The 25,131-nt window shown below is 39.6% G+C and overlaps 1 protein-coding gene across 1 annotated transcript in view; it reads left to right on the top strand.

Annotated features, from left to right (window-relative positions):
- The window catches only part of LOC308039918 (uncharacterized protein), a gene marked incomplete at both ends in the record, with an annotated part of 53,385 nt that overhangs the window by 5,670 nt on the left and 22,584 nt on the right, over window positions 1-25,131 (top strand). The window contains 10 exons of the mRNA XM_080343667.1: window positions 524-670; window positions 1,756-1,854; window positions 2,654-2,899; window positions 3,744-3,908; window positions 6,631-6,826; window positions 7,889-8,054; window positions 8,502-8,686; window positions 12,901-12,965; window positions 14,154-14,271; window positions 16,873-17,021. Of these exons, the coding sequence (XP_080199793.1) occupies window positions 524-670; window positions 1,756-1,854; window positions 2,654-2,899; window positions 3,744-3,908; window positions 6,631-6,826; window positions 7,889-8,054; window positions 8,502-8,686; window positions 12,901-12,965; window positions 14,154-14,271; window positions 16,873-17,021 (1,536 nt within the window). The remainder of the gene's footprint in view (window positions 1-523; window positions 671-1,755; window positions 1,855-2,653; window positions 2,900-3,743; window positions 3,909-6,630; window positions 6,827-7,888; window positions 8,055-8,501; window positions 8,687-12,900; window positions 12,966-14,153; window positions 14,272-16,872; window positions 17,022-25,131) is intronic.

Below are 25,131 nucleotides of genomic sequence, written 5' to 3'. Positions count from 1 at the left end.
CCCAGCCTGCAGATCTCCAGTTCTTGTTTCCCTCCCTGCCTGCTGACCCCAATGCACATACCAGAAAGGTGTCTCCCCCTTGGGTGTGTTGAGCTTCCCAAGTCTTCTTCCTTGATGCCCGGCCATTAACAAGGTCTAAGTGAACAAATCAAACCCCATCCGTCACAAATCACATGTGTGCTTGCACATGTGGCCGGTAGTGCTCACTATTGTCATTGTTTCCCAAATCTTTCCATTACAAAATCCCAATTTTGGTCAGAAGGAAGTGAAAAAGGTTTCTAAAATAGGATGAGATGACAAATGTGTAAAACTGGCCAACCTCTAATACCTTTGGCTGAAGCAGTTCATGCTAAACATGTGTCCACCTCAAGCTGATTTGGTTAAAATTGCCATTTCCACAAAATGTTTTTCACAGTTTTCATATTGATTTTCCAACATCAGAAACATTTTAGAAGTCATGTGCATTCAGTGTCAAAATGTAGTAAAACCCACATCATTGTTGTCTCTCTTATGATGTACCCAGGATGTGAAAAGGAAGCAGGCTCTTCCATGTGGATCTATGTTTTACTGGGAAATCTTTTGCGTGGAATAGGTGAAACTCCTATCCAGCCTTTGGGAATTACATACATTGATGATCATGCCATTGAAGAGAATGCTGCCTTATACATTGGTAAAATAAATAATGATTATTTTTTCCTAATAGATTTTTCTCCAGAGGAAACAGAGTCTTTCTGAATAATGGAATGAATGTTATTGAATTAAAGTGCCCTGGTTGTTTTGTTTGCATAATTTCTAATATTAAAGTTTATTTAACAGTCAGGTACACTCAAGAGACCTAGTTTCCTTTTAATTATACCAGCACAGTTCCATTATCTTAATTTGAGGAAAAATTTGGCCTTAGATTCCTGCTGTTACCCAAATTTTCCTAATTCTTCCTGATGTGGACTGCTGAGCCTCTGTGCACATTCAGTTCTCTGGAAAGTGATAAAAAACATGTGCTATTTTAAGCACTTAGAATAGAATTTCAGCAGGCACTCAAAACTTTCCCTCCGGACTCATGTGGAATTATAAACGATAATGCTGAGGCTATGAAAAGTTGTCACTGTTTTCTTATTGTGTTCATTGCCTGAAGATCTCTGCACATTCACCTGAAATATTACCAAAAAGTCCTTCCCCATCAGCATCTTGTCTTGGCAAGATTCCAGTGTGGCAAAAGGCAAAACCTCATGCTCCCAGATTTTCAGATCAATTTTGAAAACTCAAAATACTCAGAAGTTTGGCTGAGGGTATATTGAAACCTATTAATACTGGGTACCAAACCAAAGCGATTTTTCAGTCTATTCAGGGCCCAGTACCACTTAAAGTAATCAATTAACTTAAATAATTGACACTTGCTTTCCAGTTACTTTAATCTAGTCTGCTAAAGAGTTGCTAGCAATTGTAGATTGGTGTTACTATTGAGTTCAGGACATTAAGTCCCCTGACTTCTTTTACATTGGGCTCAATTTCATGCTTTAATTGGATGATACCAAAAATCTCAAAGTCCCAGCGTAGTGGGGGAAATTTTATTTTTGGCTTTCTTCTTTTTGAAAATGTTCTGACCTTTGTAATTAATGTGCCAGAGAGCGAATGTTGGTTCCATATTTTAAGACTGCATCACTTGTTACCTATCATAGGTCATGCTTTGTTAGGTACAGCAAGAATCAACACTCTGTTTAACTCAGAAGCATAACAGTGCCCTGTTTTCTATTGCAGGCTGCGTACAGACAGTTGCAATCATAGGGCCAATATTTGGCTTTCTTCTAGGATCCCTGTGTGCCAAACTTTATGTTGACATTGGCTTTGTAGATCTGGGTAAGTCAGAAAACTCAGGTTTAAAAAAAATTCAGCCAGGCTCCAACATACCTATTCTAGGCCAAAAGCTATCTAGTTATCTTCTAGGCATAATGGGCTGGCGGGGTAGAATGGACATTTTATAAAAGGATGAGAGCAGTGCAGCGTGCCATGCAGAAAAGTCTAGCAGGAAGGATAGATATGGAGGAAGTAGGAAGCCTGACTCTTGCTCAGCCTCAGCAGATCTGCAGCTGGTGACCCCCAGGAGATGCCCTGGTGAGGAGGCTTGGCAGGGAGCAGCAGGCACCCCAAGGAGGCAGAACTGAAGCTCAGGATCCTGCCAAGAGGTATATGTGTGCACTTCATAGTACACTGTTGTTGCCTGGAAAAGAGGTCTTGCATTGGGTACGAGGGCTCCTGATTTCATTCCTCTCAAGAAAACACCTTCCAACCCATTTTCCCTGGCTCTTTTGAGTGGAACAACCCAGCCAGCAGCAAGAGCCTGGTCACCTGCACTACCCCATGTCCTGGTCCTTGCAGCCTCTCTGGGGACGTGTGAGTGGCAAGGTTGGGTACCCCCTGGTGACAGTGGGAAGGCTGCTGCTGTGTCACAGGAATCAGCAAGTCCATATTGCCGCCCCACAATTGTTCCTGCAACACTGAGAGAGAAACACAAGGCACAGCCAAACCTGGCAAGGGCAGGGGTGGATTCCCCTGGAGAAAGTCCCTCCCAAATCACCTCTCTTGTTATCAGCAAACATTCCCAAAAACTATTTGTTTCTTTCTCCTTTTTTTTTTTTTTTTTTTTTACTTTCTCCAGACAGTGTAACGATAACTCACAAGGATGTGCAGTGGGTGGGAGCCTGGTGGCTGGGTTACTTAATCGCAGGTGTGATTAGTGTTCTGGCCGGCATCCCATTCTGGTTCCTGCCAAGGCACCTCCCAAAACCAGAGAGCAGAAAGGACTCCAGTACCTCTTCCGAGCAGTCAAAGTTCATCACTGAGGATAACAAGGACCAACACAACTCTTATCAACAACAAGTGAAGATGACCGAGATGGCAAAAGGCAAGTCACTAGAGTTCTTTCCTCTTAGCAGCTTTTATACCTTAAAAGCTTATACCTTCTCAGACCATATTTTAGTGGCCTCAGAATTGCTGTTTTCCATCAAGCGTCACTCTCCACCTAACCACAAAACACACACAAAAAGGGTCTCTTCGTAGTTCCCTGGATCTGCTCTTGCACACAGAACTTCTCCAGCTGAGATTTGTAAAATTATGCTAGTGGCCCAGCAAATATCATGAGACTGCAAAAATTTTTAATTCACAGATAATGATTGTTGCACAAATGCGGATAAAAAAATCTCAGTTTTTGCTAAACCTTTTTCTTTGAGGTGATTTTTTAGAAAAACATGCAAAATCTGATCAGTGTAAGGATGGGCACAGACTAGGTACAGTATTTTAGGAGGCTAAGTGGATTTAGACACGAGCTGTTTTGCACAATTGCATTTCCTTGGCCCTACTTTGCGAAAATAATTTCCCTCACTACTTGAATCTGTAATTCAATATGTCTGTGCTTACTGTCAGCTGTGCTGAACACCCTATGCCCAAAAAATCAAGCAAAAAGATGCTGTGGCTGTTTAGGACACATAGAAACCAAATCAGTCCTGGTTTACGATCGAAAGAAGATATTTAAACCAAGAGATCTTTTCTGGGATATTAATGCTTAGTATTTTGCCCCACTGATCCCCCATACAGAAATGGGAGAGCTCTTAGGAGCATCATAGAACTTCATGGATTCCTTCTGAAATGTTCTGCAGTCCTTTGGAAGGTGCAAACACATTGCAAAGCATTATTCACAGCAGTTACTGTCTCTCTAGCCTGGTTGTCATTTCTGTCATTTTGTCTTGCAGACTTCCTGCCATCACTGAAGAACCTCTTTGGGAATCCAGTTTACATTTTGTATTTGTGTGCAAGTATCATTCAGTTCAATTCTTTAATTGGCATGGTGACATATAAGCCAAAGTATATTGAGCAACAGTATGGACAAACATCTTCAAAAACTAATTTTGTTATAGGTAAAGTTATATCTGCTTCTTGATCTCTTAAAAATGGACATTTTAGGAGTGGCATATATATACATCTACAGAAAATTGGAATTTTAGGATACTTTTGTTTCTTCTCCTTCCTTGTCTGGCCCTAAGTAGTAGTTCACAAAAGGTAAGTTATTTCATTCCTGCTTTAGCACTAGTTAGCTCTGAGTTTATCTACGCTAGAATAACTATGAAAGATTACATTATTTCATACCTTATTTCCCTTATTTTACCAGAAATTTGAAAAATAATGTATGTACACCACAGGAGAATAATTGAAAAGATAATTAATTTTTAAATACTTTATAAAAATTTGTCATGAGACAGATCTGTTCCCTTGCTGACTTCACATTTATTTCAACAAAATGATGATCAATTCGGTGAGTGCTAAAGGACTGATCATAAAATAGCTGTGATATTGTCAGTGATTTCTTACTTTCTGAGGAATTTGGTGTTAAATAAAAGGAAGTCAAAGTTATATCACTGATCACAACATAAATGTGCTAAAAACATAACACTATCTCAGTGCAACACTGGTGGAGGAATAACAGGTATTTCTACCCTAACCTTACCTAAGAGCCTTTCTCTGTGATGAAGTTAGTCTCCCAAGCCCTCCTGTACAGCACAAGAGAGAGACATGGTTTCTACCTTTGGGTACGGAGGTGGCTATTTTTGGAGATGTCTTCAGGATAGTGAACTTCACTGCCCAGTTGCTGAACCTGCATGCAGGTTTGGGTTCAGCTCCTGAGGTGCTGGGACTCAATAGCATTACACAGCAAAGAGACATATCTATCCAATACAGAGGGAACTGCCTGTTCCAGAGCAGCATTTGTTGCACAGCAACAGAGGTATATATATCTGCTGAAAAGCTGTATTGATCCTTTGTGCTATGTTAATTCCTTAAAGATAGAAGCTGGAATTTCCTGGCATGAAACTCCTCCAAGTAAGGAGAAATCTTCTAGCCTAGTCAATGGCCAGAGAAAGTCCAGGAAACAATCGCTACATTCAGTACAGTACTTCTAATTGTATTTAAAGATTTTCTGGAGCTAAGCTTTCAGGTATGTGCAAACTGAGTGAGGCTTAAGATCCATCTGATTTCACAAAGCACAGGCACAATATGCAACAGAGAATGTGTGATTCCTGGGCTACGGAAGGATGCTGGCTGAGTGGTCATCCCTGCAATAAGAACTAGGAGGGTCTATTTTTCTTTCCCTACCTCATTTTTTTTTTTTTTTTTTTCTGTGTGTGTGTGTGCAAAAACAAAGCAATTTCTAACACAATCTCTCTGACAGATATCCAGATTGTCAGAGCAATCTGAAGCACTCTAAAAAAAATCAGCTGCAGGTCATGAGAGGGTATTTTTCAGCAGTTGCAACCCAAGGGATAAGCAAGAAAGTAAAAAAGCTCCTGCTGTGTATGTATGATTTTCCATAAATATACACACTTTGCTTCCCTTCTCCCATTTCCCTCACCATGATGCCAGTATCAAGCAATGGACTTAGACTGTCACGAACAAAACGGGTTTATAGGAATGGGCAGGCAGAGTGTGAGTCCTCTATGGAGCATCACATGACTCCCAGTTCCAATCCCAGTCCCCTCCTATAAGCAAAAGAGAACAGGAAACCCTGTTGTATAGTGACTCTTAATTTACATATGCCACATTTTGGATGCTGCTTCTAAATCCCCTGAAATAAAATTTTCATGTATGTGCAGAGCGAAAAATGCTGCCCCAGTGAAGCTTCCTGAACCTTGTCAGTAACTGAACTGGGCTCATGTACTCAGCCTAGACACGACTCCTGGGTTTGTTATATAAAATAAGGCATTTTCTAAAATCAGACATAGCTACTAGCATCTCTTCTGAGCACTGATTTTTTTCCTTGTGTACAGGTAGATCAAACACTGACTTGAGTCAGAAATGTAAGAGATCCCAGTACATCTCCTAGTAGGCAGATTAGACTTTAATGTTGTAAATTGGTGATTTATTCCAAGTCATTTGAAATCATATTATAATACCTCCAGTCCCCTGAACAGACTTCTGAAACATCATCTGCCATATGAATGCACGTATGTGTTGGTACTTGCTTGGGTTTTGTGTGCTCACTCAACTCAGCACCGCTTGGTGTCAGCATGAATTAAAAGCTGCAAACCTCATATACAGCCCTGTGCAAGGGGAGAATTTAATGTGCTGGGACTGGCTGGTAAAGCTGGGAAAATAATTTTCAGTAACAATGAAACCAGGAAAGGGCACCTTGCTTGACTGTGCAGTATCAGTCACGGTGATTTCTATTTATATCTTTTCTGCACATACTGAACACGAGGGGGTTTTTGATCTTGTTGTCCATATCTGTCAATATGGACACTGCTTTGAGCAAAGCTGTCCAGGTAAGGATTAATGGCCACCCAGTTTTTCTTGTTTCCTTCAATGTTCTTTCACTTGATTGCCTGAAGCCATCAATTATCTAAACCTTATATATAAAATCTCTCTGTCAAAGGACTAGCAAAGAAATATTTCCCTAGGAGAAAGTTTTTAAAAGCAGTCCCAGCACCTTTTTAGGAACAATCAAAGTCCAGACAAATAAAATGTCCTGACTGAAGATCTTTCATATTTTGTTGCTTCATGTTATTGCTGCTGCTGTTTTTCTGGCTGAGGAAAACAGTACATGGATCTGGAGTTTTCATTAATACAATTTTTTCTGTTTGATTTCAGGTCTTATCAACATTCCTGCTGTTGCCTTTGGCATATTGTCTGGGGGACTGATCATGAAAAAATTCAGAATCAGTGTTTTAGGGGCTGCAAAACTCTCCCTGGGATCATCTTTCTTTGGTTACCTTCTGCTTCTCTCATTGTTTGCGATGGGCTGTGAGAACTCGGATGTGGCCGGACTGACCGTGTCGTACCATGGGTATGCTGGGAAGGGCACGCTTCAGTATAAAGTGCTGTTGCAAACCCAACTTTTTCCTCATTTTATTCCACAAAGTATACATTGTTGAAAAGAGAATGACTGACCTAAATATGCTTCCCAGAAATTTGATTTAAAGCGGTGGAAACGGCTCCATCTATTCCAGCAGGCATTGTGTCAGAACCCGTTCATGACTGTTGCCTTCAGCCCAGAAGGGTTTATACCACAAGTGCAGATTATTTTTTCTGATTACTTTCTAATTATCTTTGCCATGGGACCCATCCTTTGAGCCTAGAGATTTCTGGAAATATGAGGAGCTCAGTAGGAGGGGTGAGATTCAATTAATTCTTCCTTGACTCTGTGCGCTGCTGAAAAACTCATGGCTTTTAATAGCTTCTGAACCCAAAACTTAAGGATTAATGGATTAACCATGATTTAGCCATTACATTAACTGTGAGGTACGCCAGAGGCTAGGACTTTGTGGTCACTTTTGCCCATGCTATTACTCTGTAAAGCTCACTTTTAAGTAGGAGTTTCCAGCACCGACTCCACAGCAGCCCCAGGAGCTGCTCCTCTGTTGACTTCAGCAGATGGCTACAGCTAGCAGATAGCTGTCGTGCAAGGTATCAGACCCTCCGTTTGTATGAATCCCATTCTGATCATTTCCTCACTAACTTCTACAGTGGTCATTTCCCATGAATAGCTCAGTCCCTTCTTTCCCATCAGAGTAATCAAACTGTTATGTCTGGTTTTGTTAAAATTGCACCAAGTCTCAGATAACTAAAATCTTAGAAAATCTGAGAAAATGCATGAATAGACATTTTTAGCTGTCCCCCTTAATAAAGTAGCTACTATCTCACAGTAGGTGGTGTGATATTGTGAAAAGCTTTTGATAACACAGTAAAAATAATTTACACTGCTGCATGGCTGTGAAGAGGCAACACCTTAATGGACTTCAGATAGCAGGGCTGATCAGGTGTGCCTGGCAGAGCATAACCCATGATTTGATGATGATTTATTCCACATATGCTAGAAAACATCATTGCAATTTCTCTTTTTCTGCAGAACTAAATGGACAACTGATTATGAGCAGGCCCTGTTTTCAGAGTGCAACTCGGGCTGCGCATGTTCCAAGAACGACTGGGACCCCATCTGCGGGGAAAATGGAGTTACCTACATTTCTGCTTGTCTTGCTGGCTGCCAGGCATTCAATGGCAGTGGGAAAAACACTGTAAGACAACCTTTCATTTCCAAATGTGATGTGGTAGTTTTTTCTAATAAGAACAGTTCTGTCAGAGCAAGGGGATTAAAATTGAGTAAGGCAGGTCCTCTCCAGGCCTAAGCCCCTTGGGTTTTTTTTAGTGATTGGCCACCCACATTTAAAACTCTCAATTGCTCTTTCCAGCAGAAATCCCAAGCAGAGAATATAGGAGGGTTGTTTTCTTTTCTAGCTGTTGGCTACCAAAACTGTTTAAAAAAACCCACTAAATACATTCATCAACAGTAGATGCTTCTTTATAAATTTCTCCTCTAATGAACAAGACTTTTCCTTTTGAAAAAAAAACTTTTCCAGTTGGATTTAAACTTTTGTCTGCCTGGAAAAGCATGATGTGCAATTCCTGAACATCCACTTCTCAGCAGTTCAGGTTATCATACACTTCTGCCTGCTGTCTTCCAGGTATTTTTTAACTGCAGCTGTGTAGGAACCTTGGAATCTCCTTCACGAAGCTCCTCAGCTGTGGTGGGACCATGTCAAAAAGGAAATGAGTGTCCAAAAATGTTTCTGTATTTTCTAGTAATATCAGTTATCACTTCATATACTTTGTCAGTAGGTGGCACACCTGGATACATACTGCTTCTAAGGTAAGAAGCAATTCCTATTAGCATTGCCAATATTTTTCAGGGTATTTTGACATGTGTAACTGGGTCTCCCTCCCCCTCTAGTATTGTGAAATATTTTCAGCTACACAAAGTGGCTTTTAAAATATATATACATATATATATAAATATACATATATATATATATTTACTATTGAAAGGCATCCTCACAATTTGACAATGAGTTTTCTACCTTTGGAGCAACAATGTGCTTATAATTATCTCTACCAGCAATACCTTTCTGGTTTTAAACATCCAAAATACAGGAGAACTGGTTATCATTTATAACAAGTTCCACTTCCCTGAATGTCTTTTACATTACCAGAATGGTGTTAAATGACCTCCATGAAATGGAAATTAGCTCTGCATGTGCCATTGTGTGCACATGTATGCTTATAGGTAGCCAGTTTTCCTCATTTGCTGTGGATACAGATGCACAGCTGCACAGAGGTGATCTAACCCGAATCCTCTATAAACCCTCAACTCTTCTCATGTAGTCCGTTTTATTATTCCATATAATTGTTTGAGCCCAGATTTCTCTCTTCAAACCAAAGATAGATTTAGCATGAGGTTTTTTTTCTTTCATAATAATCATGCGTTTATTAAATGCTTGTCCCAAGGGATTGTTCCAATATGTATCCAACTACTGGAACTGTTTGTCCATCACCAAGGGTAATCTTTTAAGCTAATTTTAGAAAGTGCAAAAGCAATATAACACTTGCAGGGATTAATCTGGATTTTTGTCAGCTTCTTGCAATTTTTGGATTCAAAATGCTCCTCTGCTCTGTTTTGGAAAGCTTTCTTTCTCAGTTCCTATTTCCAAATTATTTCCAGATGGGTACATTTTACTTCTCAAACAAAACAACAGTAACTGCAGTTAAACTAATCTTTATTAGTTGTGTTTTCTTACCCCAAAATTCTCTTTGTTTTTGAATGAAATTCTCTGGAACAGGCCCTGTCTCATTGCCAGTCTCTTCATAACACATGGAAAAAGCCAGTACTAGAACTGACGGAGCAAAGGCTATATGGAAACCCCTAAATAAAGAAATGTGGCTTCAGCTGTGGTTCCAGCACAGTCCTTGAACCAGAAGTAATATTCACATAGAGACTTTCAGAAATTGTTGAGGGTCCTTCTCCACTGCCCTCTACAAACAATACCAGTGCGGTATACGCCTTAGACCATGTAAGCTGCACATCTTTCTCCACCCACCTTGTAGGGTTACCGTTGAGTACTGCAAAAACACATGACCTCTCTCTCTCTCCAAGGAGTCACTCCAAGAAGAACAATCATATTATAATCCATTTTAGACAATTTTTACTGAAGCTTATGTACCACTGAAACTGTCCATGCACCAAGACGAGCATGATTCATGAGTGGAGAGCTTGTAGCAAAGCCTTCAGGATTTCTACCAAATTGCCCTCTCTGGTTGCTTGTGACAGCAGGATTTTTTTGGTATATAAATATGGGCACAAGGCTATGCAGGGATGGAGTTTCCTTCCTCTTTGTCTTCACATGATGTCCCCCTTCTATCCATAAAACATAGGTCAGAAAATGTACAGGTATGATACCACACAGGGCCTCAAAACCATCTCGGCCATGCTCAACCTCCTGCTTTCCATCTTGTCTCCACTGCAAAAGTGTCTGGGAGGAGATGTTCGTATCTGAACACCTACAAATTTGTATCACACACAGTTCCCTGCACTTCTCATTCCTAAGAACTTTCTCTCAGGGGGCTTAATGTTTGATGGATTTATTTAGAAAAGCTTAGAGACATTTTCAATAACAATACTAAAACATTTTGGTATACGAAATCAGCAAAACAGTGTTATTGGTTCTGCTCCAGAGATTTTATTTCTGTTGAAAATCATTTTACTTTGCAAGCCATTTAATTGAAACTGAGAAGTTATGTGTTTTTCTGCTGGATTGAAGACACGCAGATCTGATGCGCAGCTAAATAATACGTATTTCTGTAAGTTAAATCCCACTCCCCCCTTTTTTTTCTCTGCAAATGACCTGTGGGCACAATTCCACTTTAAGCTCATGCTTGCTTTTCTGAAATTCGTCACTGATTGGCTTTCCCTGAAAATCTGTTTTAACTGAAAGTGTCCTTCTGTTGCCAGAAAGAAAATAAATGCTCTTTGAAAACAGGCCTGAGGTCAAGTTGCAGACTTCATGAAGTATTTTTTCAAATTATCTGTTTTAAAAATTATTCAATATTCAGTCAGCTCTGATAAGATTCTGGTACTTAAGTGAGCTGATGTTTTTAGATGAGCAGATATTGTTGCACCTGCCATGGAGCATAAATACAATTAAATCTCTAAATGCCTGTAAGATTTAGTGACATTTACTTCAGTGGTTACACAACTGTAATCACTGAAATATACGTACAGCTGGTGACGAAGTCATTTGCTGAAATATGTTTTTAGTGGTATTAGACTAATTACAGTTGCCAAGGAACTTGAGAAAGCCCTGAAGTTTTGGAGAAAAAAACCCGCAATTCAGATAGCTGTTGTTCAAACACAAGCTATGAATAGCAGGTGATTAGGCAGTGAGAAGGAAGTCTCAGATCTCCTTGAGAGATTTGGCTCTTACTCAGGATCTCAAACAGCTCGTTTCCGTGCAAAGACAATACAAATGTTCACACTTTTTTTTCATCTAAAGGAGAAGATATTGTTTTGCATTATATAAGTCCTATGGAGCACATAATTGTTTTTATTTTCCACTTTTTGCATTCTATATCCTCACATTTGGTTAAAAGGACTTCTAGGCTGAGGTGTGCTTGTGTAACGTTTATCTGATAGAAAGGTAAAACACTGTTTTTCCAGCTCAAAATCATGTTACATTCATGCCTGCATACACGACAGTGACTGCATAAACCACACTTTGCACACTATGACAGACTGTATGATGATAATCCATGATTCTCAGTAGAGAATGAAGCACTCAGATTACAAAATGGGATGCACACAACAATTTCTTGACCATGGCACTTCTGTGTTGTTTTCCATATATGTCCTTAACGTCCTTTTCCATTTTCACAAAATTAAAAGAAGATTACCTGAACATTGTTTACAATATGGGTTCTTAGTGCTGCTCTGGCAGCTACATTGGGAAATAATATAACATCACTGGTGGGGAACAAGAGAGCTAGTTCTGCAATGTCTTTATTATTTTTTAAAATACGTCCTCAACTACATGAATTTCTGCAGAAGCTGAGTCCATCCTGATTCAGAGCACATAGACTGGACATACAAAGTGCTATTTTTATCCATAGTGCCAACTGAATTTCAGCTCATATTTTTCTTTTTATATTGAATAGAATGACTGTGACAACAAGGAGTTTTATCAATTACTATAATGACACCCATGTGTTACCCCACATATCAAGCATGTTCCAGTTTAATCATGTGACTGAGATTACTCGTGCTAAGACTAAAGCGTGTGCTCAAGTTCTTGCTGAATTAAGTACTGCAATAGTCAGGCTGATACATGCTGAATGAAATAGCACACTTAAATGGTCAGTGAGGTTAGCAGCAGCAGAGTCCTACTAATTTGAGTGGTTTCATATGTACACTGCTGCTGGTATGGATGTGAAAGGCCCTTGTTCTCCTGCCCACCACCTTCACCCTCCTGGAAGAGGCAGGATGATGACCCACAGCTGGAGCAGGGCCGATCTGGAACTAGGAAGACTGATGTCTGTGCTGGGTCCCTACTGCAAGCTCAGAAAAGTACAAAATAGAAATGATCTGTTCTGTCAGAGAATGGCTTGGCAGATTCACCTTTACAGAAGGTGTGATCCTCATCCTAAATACAGTACAATGAAAACCGAGTGCCTAAATACCTTGTACTAACCTGGGTTATGGTCCACAATTTAAAAGTGTGTTTAACTGAATAAGACTATCCAAGGACGCACAGTTTCAGAACCAATTTTCTTGTCCTGCATTAGAAACAACTAAGTACTGGTATTACCATCACCTTCTTAAAAAGTGATATTGAATATAGATGTTCAGAATTCCTAGGTGCAGTTCTGATTTTATCACATTATTTCCATATTTCTGTAATCCTGGTAAAGTCAGTGTCAGTACAGAGTAAAAAAAAATCACATTTCTTTCCTTCCTCTTGCTTTCTGCTTGTGTTCAAATTATCCACAGTCAATCACTTATTTATATTTAACACCATTTTGAAATTTTATTTTTAGATGCATTAAACCACACTTGAAATCATTTGCACTTGGTATCTATACCCTGGCAATCAGAGTACTTGGTAAGTCCAGTTGTACTCTTGGGTCTATTTTAGTACACTCCTAACTAATCGTTTATCCTGGAATGAAACTTTTTAAAAGAACGGTGTCTAACTGTCAGGTTAATATTACATGATTAAAAAACAAAATAGGAAAAGGATTGAAAAAAGGAAGCAGCTTCGTATATATACAGTTTAACTGTGTCTTAGATATAATAAAAATGTACACTGCTAAAGTACATAGAGGTGACAGGTGATCCTTTGGACTATGAAGTTAACATCAAAATTACTTCTCATCTATCCTTATTCAACAAAAAGCATAATAGAACCACTACGGCTCAGAATTTGTGATCATTTTTTCATGCATATTTTCATTAGTTTCTAAGAGGATTAATATAAGTACATATGTGCCTGAGGGTAGGGTTCACTGCAGCCTTGTGGTAGAGCCACCTTTAAGTTTTCTCTAAAATCAAGGGTACCCTGAGGTATCAATGGACTGAAAACTCCAAAATGCTCTATGTCTTCATGGAAAAGGCAATAATTAGCAAGAAGCAAGTCATGTGTTTAAATAGAGCATACTTAGGTGAACTGGATGAGTCAGGTGAAAGGACATCAAAACAAGCTGTTGACTGCTTTCTCACACCTGTACGCCAGGATTTTCTGTCCGGCAACCAGGGGTGATTCCCCAGGTTGCACAAAGTCCAGGCTTTTCCTTTCCAACACCCACAAGCAATGCAGTAGGTTTGCCCTTGCCATAGCAGAATCTCTGGATACTTGTAGCCCACTGCAGGCTCCCAGCCTCCCACTTCTCATGCCCCAGCCAACACATAGGACACCCCCAACCCCCAGCTGAACAATTCCAATCACTCTCAAGAAAGGAGAAGTATCTCCTTTTTCTTTTTTTTTTCTTTTATCCCAGAGGAGTCATGCAAGGTCAAGAAAACCAAGCCATGGCCAGCACTCCTCCTGACTTCCACTGCCTTTTTGATGTTGAGCTGCATTTCCTCCCCACCCCGATTCCCCACAGGGAGGAAAGGGCGGTGTGTGCCTGGGCAGCACAAGGCACAATTTCTCAAACCGGCAAACGTTATGGAAGTGTTATTGCTGTTTCAGGGTACTATTTAATGTTCTACAAGAACACGTCTCTAGATCAGAATGGGTCACCCTGGAAAGTAACCTTCTTGCATCTATTCATTTGTTAAATACACCCAGCAGGAATTCCAGCCCCAGTGTATTATGGAGTGGCCATAGATACAACTTGCCTGAAATGGGGAAGCAGAAGATGTGGGGGAAGAGGAGCATGCAGACTCTACGACTCCAGAGTACTCAGGTAAACACTCTTCTCCATTCGTTCTTCCACCTGTGTTAAGTACCTCTACATCTGGCACTGGTAGAAGAATTTCTGTCAGAAAACTTAAATGAAACATTTGATGCCAAATGAGTCTGACTAGCAATATTGATTATAATGCTCAAGTTTTAGCATTCTCTTTTGGTTTGGTCTCTTCAAAGTGTGTGTGTGGAGTATTTTATTTCACTATCAAGTGGAAATATTGAAGTCACTTGGGTTTTCATCCCAAAAAATATTCAGTTAAACCTCAATTTTATGCTAAAGCTTCCCCTATTTTTTAACAACCCTGCTAAGAGAGAGAGTGTATAAGTAAATAAGTTAATAAGTAAAAGGGCTGTTAAACCTCGTTATTGCTCCATATTGGAGCTGGACCACAAAAAGGAAGGGAAGGTTGCCACAAAGCATGCTTGGCTTAACTAGAAGTTCAAGCAGAATGTTGTCTTTATCAATTTATTTCTAAAGGAGAGTAATTATCTGAACAGCAATCATGAAAGGCATTACCAGAAATGGAGAATGGAACAAATGTAAAAGGAAAATGAGAGAACAGGTTGCCCTTCCTCCCACCCTCAGGAAAAAACATGAGGAGAGGGTACATCTTGTTTTGAAATTTGAAGAAAAGAACAAAAGCTCAGTTGGGATTCATTGTTAATAAAGAATAATGCTGTGATTGTTGCTGCTGTTGTTACTGTCATTATGCCTGTAAAGCAAAAATAGCATCAAATGGTCTTGGTATCACTGATACTGTTTATGAGGCAACCAAAAATAAATTAATTACCCTAGAAATATTCATATTATTCTCACTGAAGTACATTGGGATGGAGGAGGTCAGTCAGTGCCTGAGATGCATTCTTGGCCAAAGACCACACAATACCTGACCTTGGTGAGCAATCAAACTCTCACCTTCAGGGTCATTGCCTTGCTTGAAGAGCTTTCTTACTCAGACATACCACATGAAAATACGAATGTGTCCTTGATGCCTTCTAGCCATGTGTTGCCTTTGAAACAGACTCTGATCAATCATTTCTCTCTCAGGTATGTGTACCTGGGGCTGACTTTGGTGTTGGGCATGGTGTCCATTTTCTTCAGCGTTGCTGTCCTTTGGGTTCTCCGGAAAAGGTCTTCTCCACAAGATGAGACTCTCTCAGCCAATGGGGAGAGAGGCACCTGTGGGACAAAGAGCAGGAAAGATAACTTTGTCAATAATGATCATTTAATTCAGACAGCTTACTGGCCAGAAAAGGAGACTAGACTTTAGGAAGACTGAGATCTCCACTGTGACTTTACCCAGTGAGTGGTGGTTCCAGGCAAAAATTCATGATCAGTGAAGCAGTATATTAGCATCCACCCCAAAAATGGTCACCTTCATGTAATATTCACTGTAAAAGACAAACATTTTACCACATGTACAGCTCTGAAAACACTACTCACCATTTGTCCTGCCAAGCCAGTGCCACTCAAGTGAGGGGATTTTTTATGGCCAGGGAGGTGCAGCTTGGTCCCTTGCCAAGAAGCCGTTCCTATGGCTGCTCCTCAGCTCCATTCTTCCTCTTCAAGTTGCAACAGCCACTGCTGCCCCTCAGCTTCCTTCTGTGTGTGAGGGGTAGTAGGGAGGCTGCGATGCAGCCTTCTCTACCATGTTACCAGCCTAAGAGTAGCTGGTGCAAGAAACACAACTTGGCAACCTGAAAGGTGTGGGGTTGTTCTGCACATGGCTCGCCCTCGCAAATGGTGTGGCACAGGGCAAGAGGAAGGTGGTTTGCTGGAAGTACAAATCTGCAACAGGCCCTGGGCATCTCGTGAATTCAACCCATAACACTTAAGACATCAAATGTTGTGGTTAGGGATTCTTCTTCAAGTAGCTCTGTTACAGCACAGCAATAACAGCAATGAAAGTTGTCATTGAAGTCAAAGAGACCATGAGAGCATTATCCAAAGGAAACTGGAATAAAAATAGAGCTTTTTTAGATTTCCAGCAGTTTCTTGCTATTTGCTAGTACTCAGTTTACTGAATAATACCATGCATTTTATGCAATGTAATAACATCGTGATACAAGATACATATGATTTATTAAAAAAAAAAATAAAAAAACAAACTGTGAAAAAACAGCTTGGGAACAATAAAATTAGTTCAAAGACCAGGTGATTTGGGTTTTTTCTTTTAATTTATTGTATTTGCTACCTGAAACTGAGATTTGTATAGTAGTATCTTTTGGTATATACTTTTTTGAAGTTTGACAACATTTGGTATTAAATACACTTAGGATGAGGAGTAAAATGGACACCTGTTTAACATGGAGCAAAATTTCAAGAACGCTTGCACTGAAAAAAATTATGACAATACCGCTCCAAATGATGTCTTTTAAGGAAACTAGAATTTTAGAGCACATGATCAAAGATAGGCTTCACACTTCATCATAATATTGGCATCTCAGCAGTGACAGTAGGTACCCTCCTGCCTACCTGGGCTCACAGGTCAGAGGCAGATGCGGAACCTCTCCTGTGGGATGCATGAGAATGGACAGATGTATAAGAATGGCATTTACTTAGCTTTATCAATGATAAATTCTTACACTGTGCCATTAGAGAAGTAGCTAATCCTTTCAGTAGGAATACCAAGAAGCGGACATTGCTTAAGCATCAAATATCTGCAGAAGGTAAGGATTTAAAGCCATCACTGGAGAAAATGCAGTTGTCAGAGGAAGGATCAGCACCACCTACCATTTGCCGCATGGGTGGGTGTTTAGACAGTGGCCTGGAATATGGGAGACACAGTCTCCTGTCCCAGGTCTTTGTCCTCCCAGATGGGTGTCAGAGCCTGCAGGCACTGGGGTACTAGACAGCTGTGGCTGTTCACTTTGCCTTATATAACTGGATATTGAACTAAACAAACAAAACTAAAATAATTAGAAGATTTGTGAATATGTAACTGAAGCATTACATCTAGGATGAATCACAAAAATTGGCATTCCACTCTCAGGTCTCATTTATACTGCATCATCATAAAAAACAGCAAAAACTGCCAAACTACATCCGTATCCAGAGAGTAAGAGATACTTGAAGCCTTCCATAGCCTCCTTGGTAGGACACTGAGCTACCACATTCAGTGAGAGAAAGGGACAACCCAACTTAAGCATACACTGGAATAAAAAAGGAGGGATATCTGCAGTTCACTCAATGCCTGATGTGTGTGTGTGTCAAATAAATGGGGATGATTCCTAATGTGCATATCAGTCCCAGAAGGGTTTATGGCAGGGACACTGCTGCTCAGCAATGCTGAAGCAGTCACGGTGGCAGTTCTGTACAGGCCCAGTAGCAAGATGGCCAGGAAAATTCACTGGCTTATAGCACCAAGAAAGAAATCAAGAGAAATAAACACATCCTACTCTAATTCAGAAACAGGAAAACAATCAATTTATTGGTTTATCACCTAAGCTTATGTACTTAAGCTTGTACTTAGTGAATAATTCTTTTAAAACATGGGCTTTTCTTCCATACTCTGTTGTCTTTACACATGAAAGGAAGAGGAATACTCTAAAAGAATTTGCTTCAATCAGCCTTATCTTCATTATGATTTTAAAATAATCAGTCTTTTCCTCTCACCCTTTGGCAATGATAATGTTTTAAGTCACCAAACAGACGTACTCCATTCCCACTTTGAAATATTTTAAAGTCTGCTATTTATTTTAGTAGTTCAAGTAGTAATGTGGATGCATGAATGAGTGTCTGACTAGGGGTGCATATTTTGCACTTGTTATAGTAGATGAACATATCGTCTCAGTACTAAGAGATTGGGACCTGTTAGGTCCTTCCTATCAGAATTCTTCATCTTAAACTAAATGTGCAAGTGGTAATGTCTCACAGAGATCTACAAGTTTGGGGTGTTTTTCTTTTCTTTTTAGAATTAGAGATATTAAACCACAATTGAGAGACTGCAAAGAAGCAAATACCTTTCATTTTCAAAGGTGAGAATGTTAAAATAATTGGCTGAGGAGATTTACCAACCACTGATGTCAGCCTTTGAAGCCAGAGTGGGATTCACAACCTTGTTAAGAAGTACCCACAGGGTGTACGCCATATAAAAATGGTATTCATATGTTTTCACCTTGTAGCAAGGACCCTAATTGGCACATACGGGAGAAGGCAAGGGTACCAAGCAATGCCACATGATGGGACATGCAACCAGGCCTGGGGACATAAGCCACATTTTCCCTTCTACTTCCCAGCAAAAAATGCAATTCCCAAATGACATTATATATCTTACTTATAAGCACATCATTTCTAATCATGTCAGGAGGGAAATACAGAGGAATTCTAACAAAAAAATGAGGCAAAACGATTAGGTCAATAGACTGTGGGAACAATGCATTTGATCTGTACCTCATGGACTCCCAGCATTTGAGAGGAAAGACACGTCAGTATGAGATGAAGCATCTTCAGGTCACAGATGGTAGAACAGTTACTCAGTCCTTGTGCCACTGTTAAATTGCTATATACGATCCTGTAATCTGAGGGAATTGCCAAATAACAGAGAGCAAATGGTGTGAATGTATCAGAAATAATACATAGGCTGAATAATTATAGGTTGCTTCCTTGATATGCTCAAGACAGTAAAACTGATGTATGAAACAATTACTGTAGCATTTTTAAATATCAGCATGATTACTGTCATCTGAGAGAAAACATTGACATTACCACTTTGGCAGGTTTGACTGTTGATGACACAACACAATTTAATAGTTTGAAACATTTATCTTAATTCTGCATAATATTGAAAGAAAGAAGTTTATTCTCTCTAGAAGCTATAAAGTGCATACTACATAGATTTGCAAGCAGCTAAGTCACATGAGTATTTTAAAAGTATTTGTAAATAGAGAAGCATTATTGATAATCATGAGAAATATGAAGAGAGTACACTTGTTTAACAGAAGAAGAGCATACAAAAATATTGAAAACTAGCAAGTACAGCATAAATGAACAAAGGTAATGTTTAATCTCATTTCATGAATAGTAGAGTTATGGGAATGGAAGTTTACACAGATTTAAGCAGTGACTAGGTGAAGAGAAAAAATGTATTGAAGACCCTTTAAAGTGTCAAGACCACATCAGACAGTCCCAGGTCAACCAAAAAAAAAAAGAAAAAGTCCCTGGAGAGTGAAAGAGTATATGAGAAAGTGTGGTTATGCACAAGACTACAAAGAAGATCAATAGCAAGGGAGATAGTAGAGGGGAAGTTCAAAGTAAAGGAGCTGGCTTTTCACACAACAGATGTGGGACTTGAGAAATCCTCTCAGAGAAATTTTGTATACCTATGTTCATATGGAGACAGGGTAGTTATAGAAAAGAAAATGCTGTGTCAGTCATTAGGTGCTTGCCTTTGCCTCCTGGTTCTACTCAAGACTTCTTTGTCTTTTTGAAACTTATTGGCCATTGGGAGAGCAGTAGACATCTTATATGTACTGCTGACCCTCAGTTTCTCCAAGTAACCTTCCTTGGCTACTTTGTTTCAGGTCTCTGAGGACATCAATGGCCCAACTGTCTCCCCTGGAACCCACTGTCACCTCTGCTCATGGGCCCTAGAGGCCCATTGCAGCTCTAGTTATGCTGACGCAGTCTTGATCTGAGCCATTTTTGAGGTTTGCATGTGCTGAGCCCTCTCTCTCATTCTTCCTGAATTATTGTCTAGGTTTTCAGGATGCTCCTAGGGCCTGACTTCTTAACTTTGCTTGATGCAAAGTGGCCTGGGGCTGGGACCAGTGCCTGTTGCTGTCTCAGCTCTACTGACTCTGACCAGCTTTTGAGTGCACAGCCTGCACTGGGTTGGCCCTCAGCTGCCAACTTGTGCCTTCTTGTAGAGCAGCCCCTGTCAGCAAGAGCCTTTGGGCTACAAGGATCATAGGTCTGGTTCAAGTTGGTTGTTTCTTCTTGCACACTGAAGCATCTTCATCTAGCACTAATCAATATCTGAAAGAAAGTCCATAGTTGTCATGAAAATTATGAAAGCAGTTTAAAGATGGGCCCCTTTAATGTTGATTTAGAGTGCTCATTAAAATGACCTTACTTAAGCAACATGTGATTAATATCATCAGGAGGCTGGCTAACCAACAGCTCATCAAAGATTAATACAGTTCATTGAATGGAATAAATAAGGAAAGGATTTAGTGGAGAGCATGCAGAGCACATTCTCACAGCTTGATGGTGACCAGGTCAGGAAACTTCCTGTCATGGCTGTTGAGCAAGGTAACTTTGAAAGGTTGTTGCACATGGTGATAACCAGAACCCAGCCTTGATCCAGCGATGCTGGCACATCTAGAAGAAGATGATGAGAAATGGGGATGGGTTTAGAAAAAAACCCTGTGAAAGTGCTATGCAGTCTGTTTAGTTCTGCAGACAGAGGTAGACCATGTTCCAGTGTCCAGAAATAGAACAGGACAAAACTACATTAGAAATAAGATACTTTTTTCTTTTTTTTACTAGAACAACAGCCTTTGAGATGTTATAGGTTTTTCTGTCACATTTTGTCTTTAAATCAAGGCTTGACAAGTTTTGTAGAAGATCTGCTCTAGTGTAACAAGACAGGTGAACAGCTTAGTGAAGTTGTGCTGTATATAATGCCAGGTATTCAATTACTTGAAACATAATATTTTTTTTCTGTCTTTATATCTCAGATAATATTCCAGGCCATGCAAAGATAATGGGGCTTTTGCCCCAAGGATTTCGCCCAAAGTATTAATTTCATCCCTGTTATGCTATCATGCAGCACACATTTGGACTAGCTCCTACAAAGATCTAAATACTCTCACATGCCAATGATTTGCACACTTTCAATTCTGTGCCTAAAATAACAAATCCAAACCAAGTTGCTCATTAAGACTTCATGCCAAGAGAAGCTGTACAATCAGCATTAAAGACTACCCTTTGTATTTTAAATAGAAAAATAATAGATATCATTAAAACAGCATGTCCTGGTCTACTTTTTGCCAGATAGATACATGATGCAAAGCAATGACAAAATTATCAATGAGTTCTTATGAAAGACAAAAGGTCCACTGAGAAGTGGAAGGACAAGTCACTAGCTGAGAAGGTGACACCAAATCAGCTTGTCAGCATGCTTTTATTTCTTCTTAGCTCTACAACAAAATCTGAAACTGGATGCGCTGCAACAGGAGCACCAAGAACCCTTTTCCATTCTTGTAAAGTTGTTTTACGTTCTCAGGATTCCTGTAGTAGCTTAATATTTGCTTAAATGTATACCATCCCTTTTACTTAGTTTGTTAACTAAGTGTTAAATTTTAAAATACATTGATTTTCTTTATTTAGGGATTAGTGACTCAAGAATAAAAAGGGCTCTAACCAAAGCTGCCTACTGCAGTTGGCCCCTGCCTGGTCGACTGCTCCCTGCTACTGCTGGCTCACCCCTTGCAAACTGGTGCCTTGGCAGCCACTTCTTCTGGTGGGAGTCTGCTGCCACCTTCTGCCTGGAGGAGTCTGCAACCACCTCCTGCGGTAAAGGTGAATCTTAGTGTGGCTTTTGTAAGGGTTGTTTTTAGTCTCAGGAGTAATCAGCAATTACTGATATCTCAGTGTTCTTAATAAGGGGATTTTTACAAATGTAATCCAGTTGTTTTGTTTTGTTTTGTTTTTTTTTCCCGTGAGTGTAAGTCACAGTCATATAGGAAGGCTTGGATAAGAAAAAGATGAGGTATGTCTTTTTTGTGTGTGAGACCACAGTCTTTGAATTGACTTCAGTAGTTTCCCATTTCCCATTCTGGTACTTTTGATCAACAGTTCTTGGTTCAAGAAGTCAACTTTGAATGTGAATGCTTCAACAGAGAGGGTGGACGACAGCAATCTGAATATAGAAAAATTCTTCTCATCCATACAGAAAGCAAAGAATAAAAGACATTTTGATTCCTGAAAAGTTATAAATTAATGGCATACACAGGACTAGGAAAAAAATGGGGACAAATTGCTGTGTATTCCTACATTACAATGAAGAAACCAAAGGAATACTTTTTACACTTTTACTATATAAAAGTGACACTTTTTCTACAGGTTCTACTACTTCCAAATTACAGAGTATATTTAGCTCCATGACTTTTCTGGGAAAAAAAAAAAAAGACCTTGGATAGGTCTGCTAATGAATCTGAAGATAACCTGAAAATGAAACCTTGGGAACGTAATACTCTGTCAAAAAACATAGTAAAATAAGAGGGAATACTTATCTTGACATAGTCAGAGCATAATAGTGGAGCTTGTGACACACCTTTGAAGAAGGATGAGGACAGAAGTGTCAGTGTGCATCCTTGGGAGAACATCAGTAATGACATGCATTATCAGAAGTACAATATGTCATCCTGTAATAAAGAGCAATATACAAGGTCCAAGATGCCTATCTTGTGACTAGAAAATGTCAATCATTGTATAAGAAGCCTGCTGAAGTGGATGGTTGATGCTCTATGCCACAACAGAAGATGAAGTATCACCACCTCTCAGAAGAAGAGGCCCACATCTGTTGTAGGACCATGAGTTTCGACCTCTTGCATGTGGTTTATGCTACATACATGATCATCTGACTGCAAAGATATGCTTGATTCTTTTAGAGAAGTTCTAGGGAGCAGAGGTGTTTGTTTTGTTTTGTTTGGTTTTGTTTTGTTCTGTTTAATTCGTACCTTAGTCTGATGGAAGAAATCATCATGTAACAACATAGTTTTTGTCTGCAACAGCAAATGAAACCCGCCTTAACCATGTTAATTATCACTTAGTCATGGAAAACTAAAAATATTCTGCACAAGAAGTTACAAATAAAAGGAATCAATACAATACCAAAAGAACTTTATGGAAGATTATGGAACAAGTTATCCTTGAAGCCATTATTAGGCACACAACAGACTGGTGACTGGGAGCAGCCAGCCTGGATTTATCAAAGGCAAATCAAGGCCTGACTAAGATGGTTGCCTTCCATGACTGGATGACTAGTCTGGTGGACAACAGCAGAGCAGTACATGTTGTTTATTGGGGTTTTAGCAATACCTGTGTTACGGACTCCCTTATTATCCTGGTAGCTTATCCACTATAGGGTGGGTAGAAAACTAGATCTGAAATTGTGATCAGCAATTCAAATCTGAGCAGCTGGTGGCCAGTTGCTAGTGATGTTCCTCAGCTGTCAACACTGGGGTTGATAATGTACAACATTCATTAATTGTTTGGAGAATAGGACTGGAAGTGCTCTCAGTAAGTTCACATATGACATCAAACTGAGGAAAGGACCAGGTCATGTGCTGGAAGGCAGAATGGCAGAGGAGGCTTGATGAGGATGGAGAAACAGGCTGACAGGAACTCATAAAGTTCAGTAAAGGAAAATATAAAGCGTTGCACCTGGGATACAATTAATCTATCCACGGAATATGTCAATGTAGTCAGCTAGACAGAAAAGAGTTGTGCACAAAAGGACCTTTGGTTCTTGGTGGATGGTGAGTTAAACATGAGACGGTAGTGCACCTTTGAGCCTACAAGGCTAACTGAATATTAGGCTACAGTTATTAAAGACAAGAAGATTTGGAAAAGTGATTCTTTCCCTCTGCTCGGTATTTGTCAGGCTGCATTTGGAACATTGTGTCTAGTTTGAGGCTCTCCAGAACAAGACAGATATTGACAAACTGTATCAAGCTGAGTGAATGATGGACCTTATTGTGTTCTTCAGACTCTTCCCTGTGCACAGGTGATGCACAGCAAAAAGGTGAGAGGCAATGGACACTAATTGCAGCAAAGGAGATTGCAATTATACATACATCTACATATACATATACAACTTGTTTATGATGAGAGTGGTGAGACACTGGACCAGGTGCCAATGGATACTGTGGAACCTCTGTCCTTGCAGATTTCCATCCAAAACTCAACTTGATCAGACCTGAGCAAGACCAACAAACTTTTTTAGTTAGTCCTGGTTTTAGTGCAGAGGATGAGCTGCAGTTTCCATCTCTATTCTGAATTATACTGTGATTATAAGACTTTCTCTAAGCTTTTCTCTAAGATTACTTTCTTTCACAAGTCAGCCCAAACTTCAATGAAGCCAAGAGTTAAGACTCATCTATTTTAGGTTTCTCAGCTAAGAACCAGTTTGTCTCTTTAGTTTTCATTACTGTTATTAGAAGTATAAATATATTATGCATTACATTCCAGCTTCAACTTTTTGAAATAACAGCAAGGGCACAAAGTTGGATGGAAGAGTTAAACAGAGAACACTCTGGATATCATAGATGTTGCGGTTGAGACGGACAAACGACATGGACCAGGTTCTTTCAAGATGAAAGTAATAGATGCAATTTATTGCTACAAGTGCATTTTTATACCATTCTACCAGTTCATGTGTCTTTTCACTATTGGTTACAAGTTACAGCACTAACATCTCATTGGTTAATTTTTCTATCATCCATGTTATTCTTCTATCCCCTTCTCTCTCACGGGTACATCTCTCCTCTCTCCGGATACTCCTTTACTCCCATCCTTCTCAAGGGTAAATCTTAATATCTCAAGGCTGATCTCTACTCTCATATTTTCTGTCAAGGATTCCACAGACCCGCTGCAGTTTCCCACACATAGAGGTAGAAAAAAAAAAAAAAAGAAAAAAAAAAAAGAAAAGAAAAAGAAAAAGAAAAGGAACTTGAGAATGGTGAAATAGGAGTGGAATACAATGTTAAATAGAAAGTTGCATGTTTGATGGTCAAAAAATTTTTAGAAGACCCTGAGCATACCTGTTAATTGTAGATAATGAGGAACCACCCTTTAATTTCTGAAAATGCTATATGTAAGCTTAGAATGCATCAAACAAGTCTAGAGATA

Source organism: Nesoenas mayeri, assembly GCF_963082525.1.
Source record: "Nesoenas mayeri genome assembly, chromosome: 1".
Lineage (NCBI taxonomy): Eukaryota > Metazoa > Chordata > Aves > Columbiformes > Columbidae > Nesoenas > Nesoenas mayeri.
This window is presented reverse-complemented; position numbering and strand designations above follow the sequence as displayed.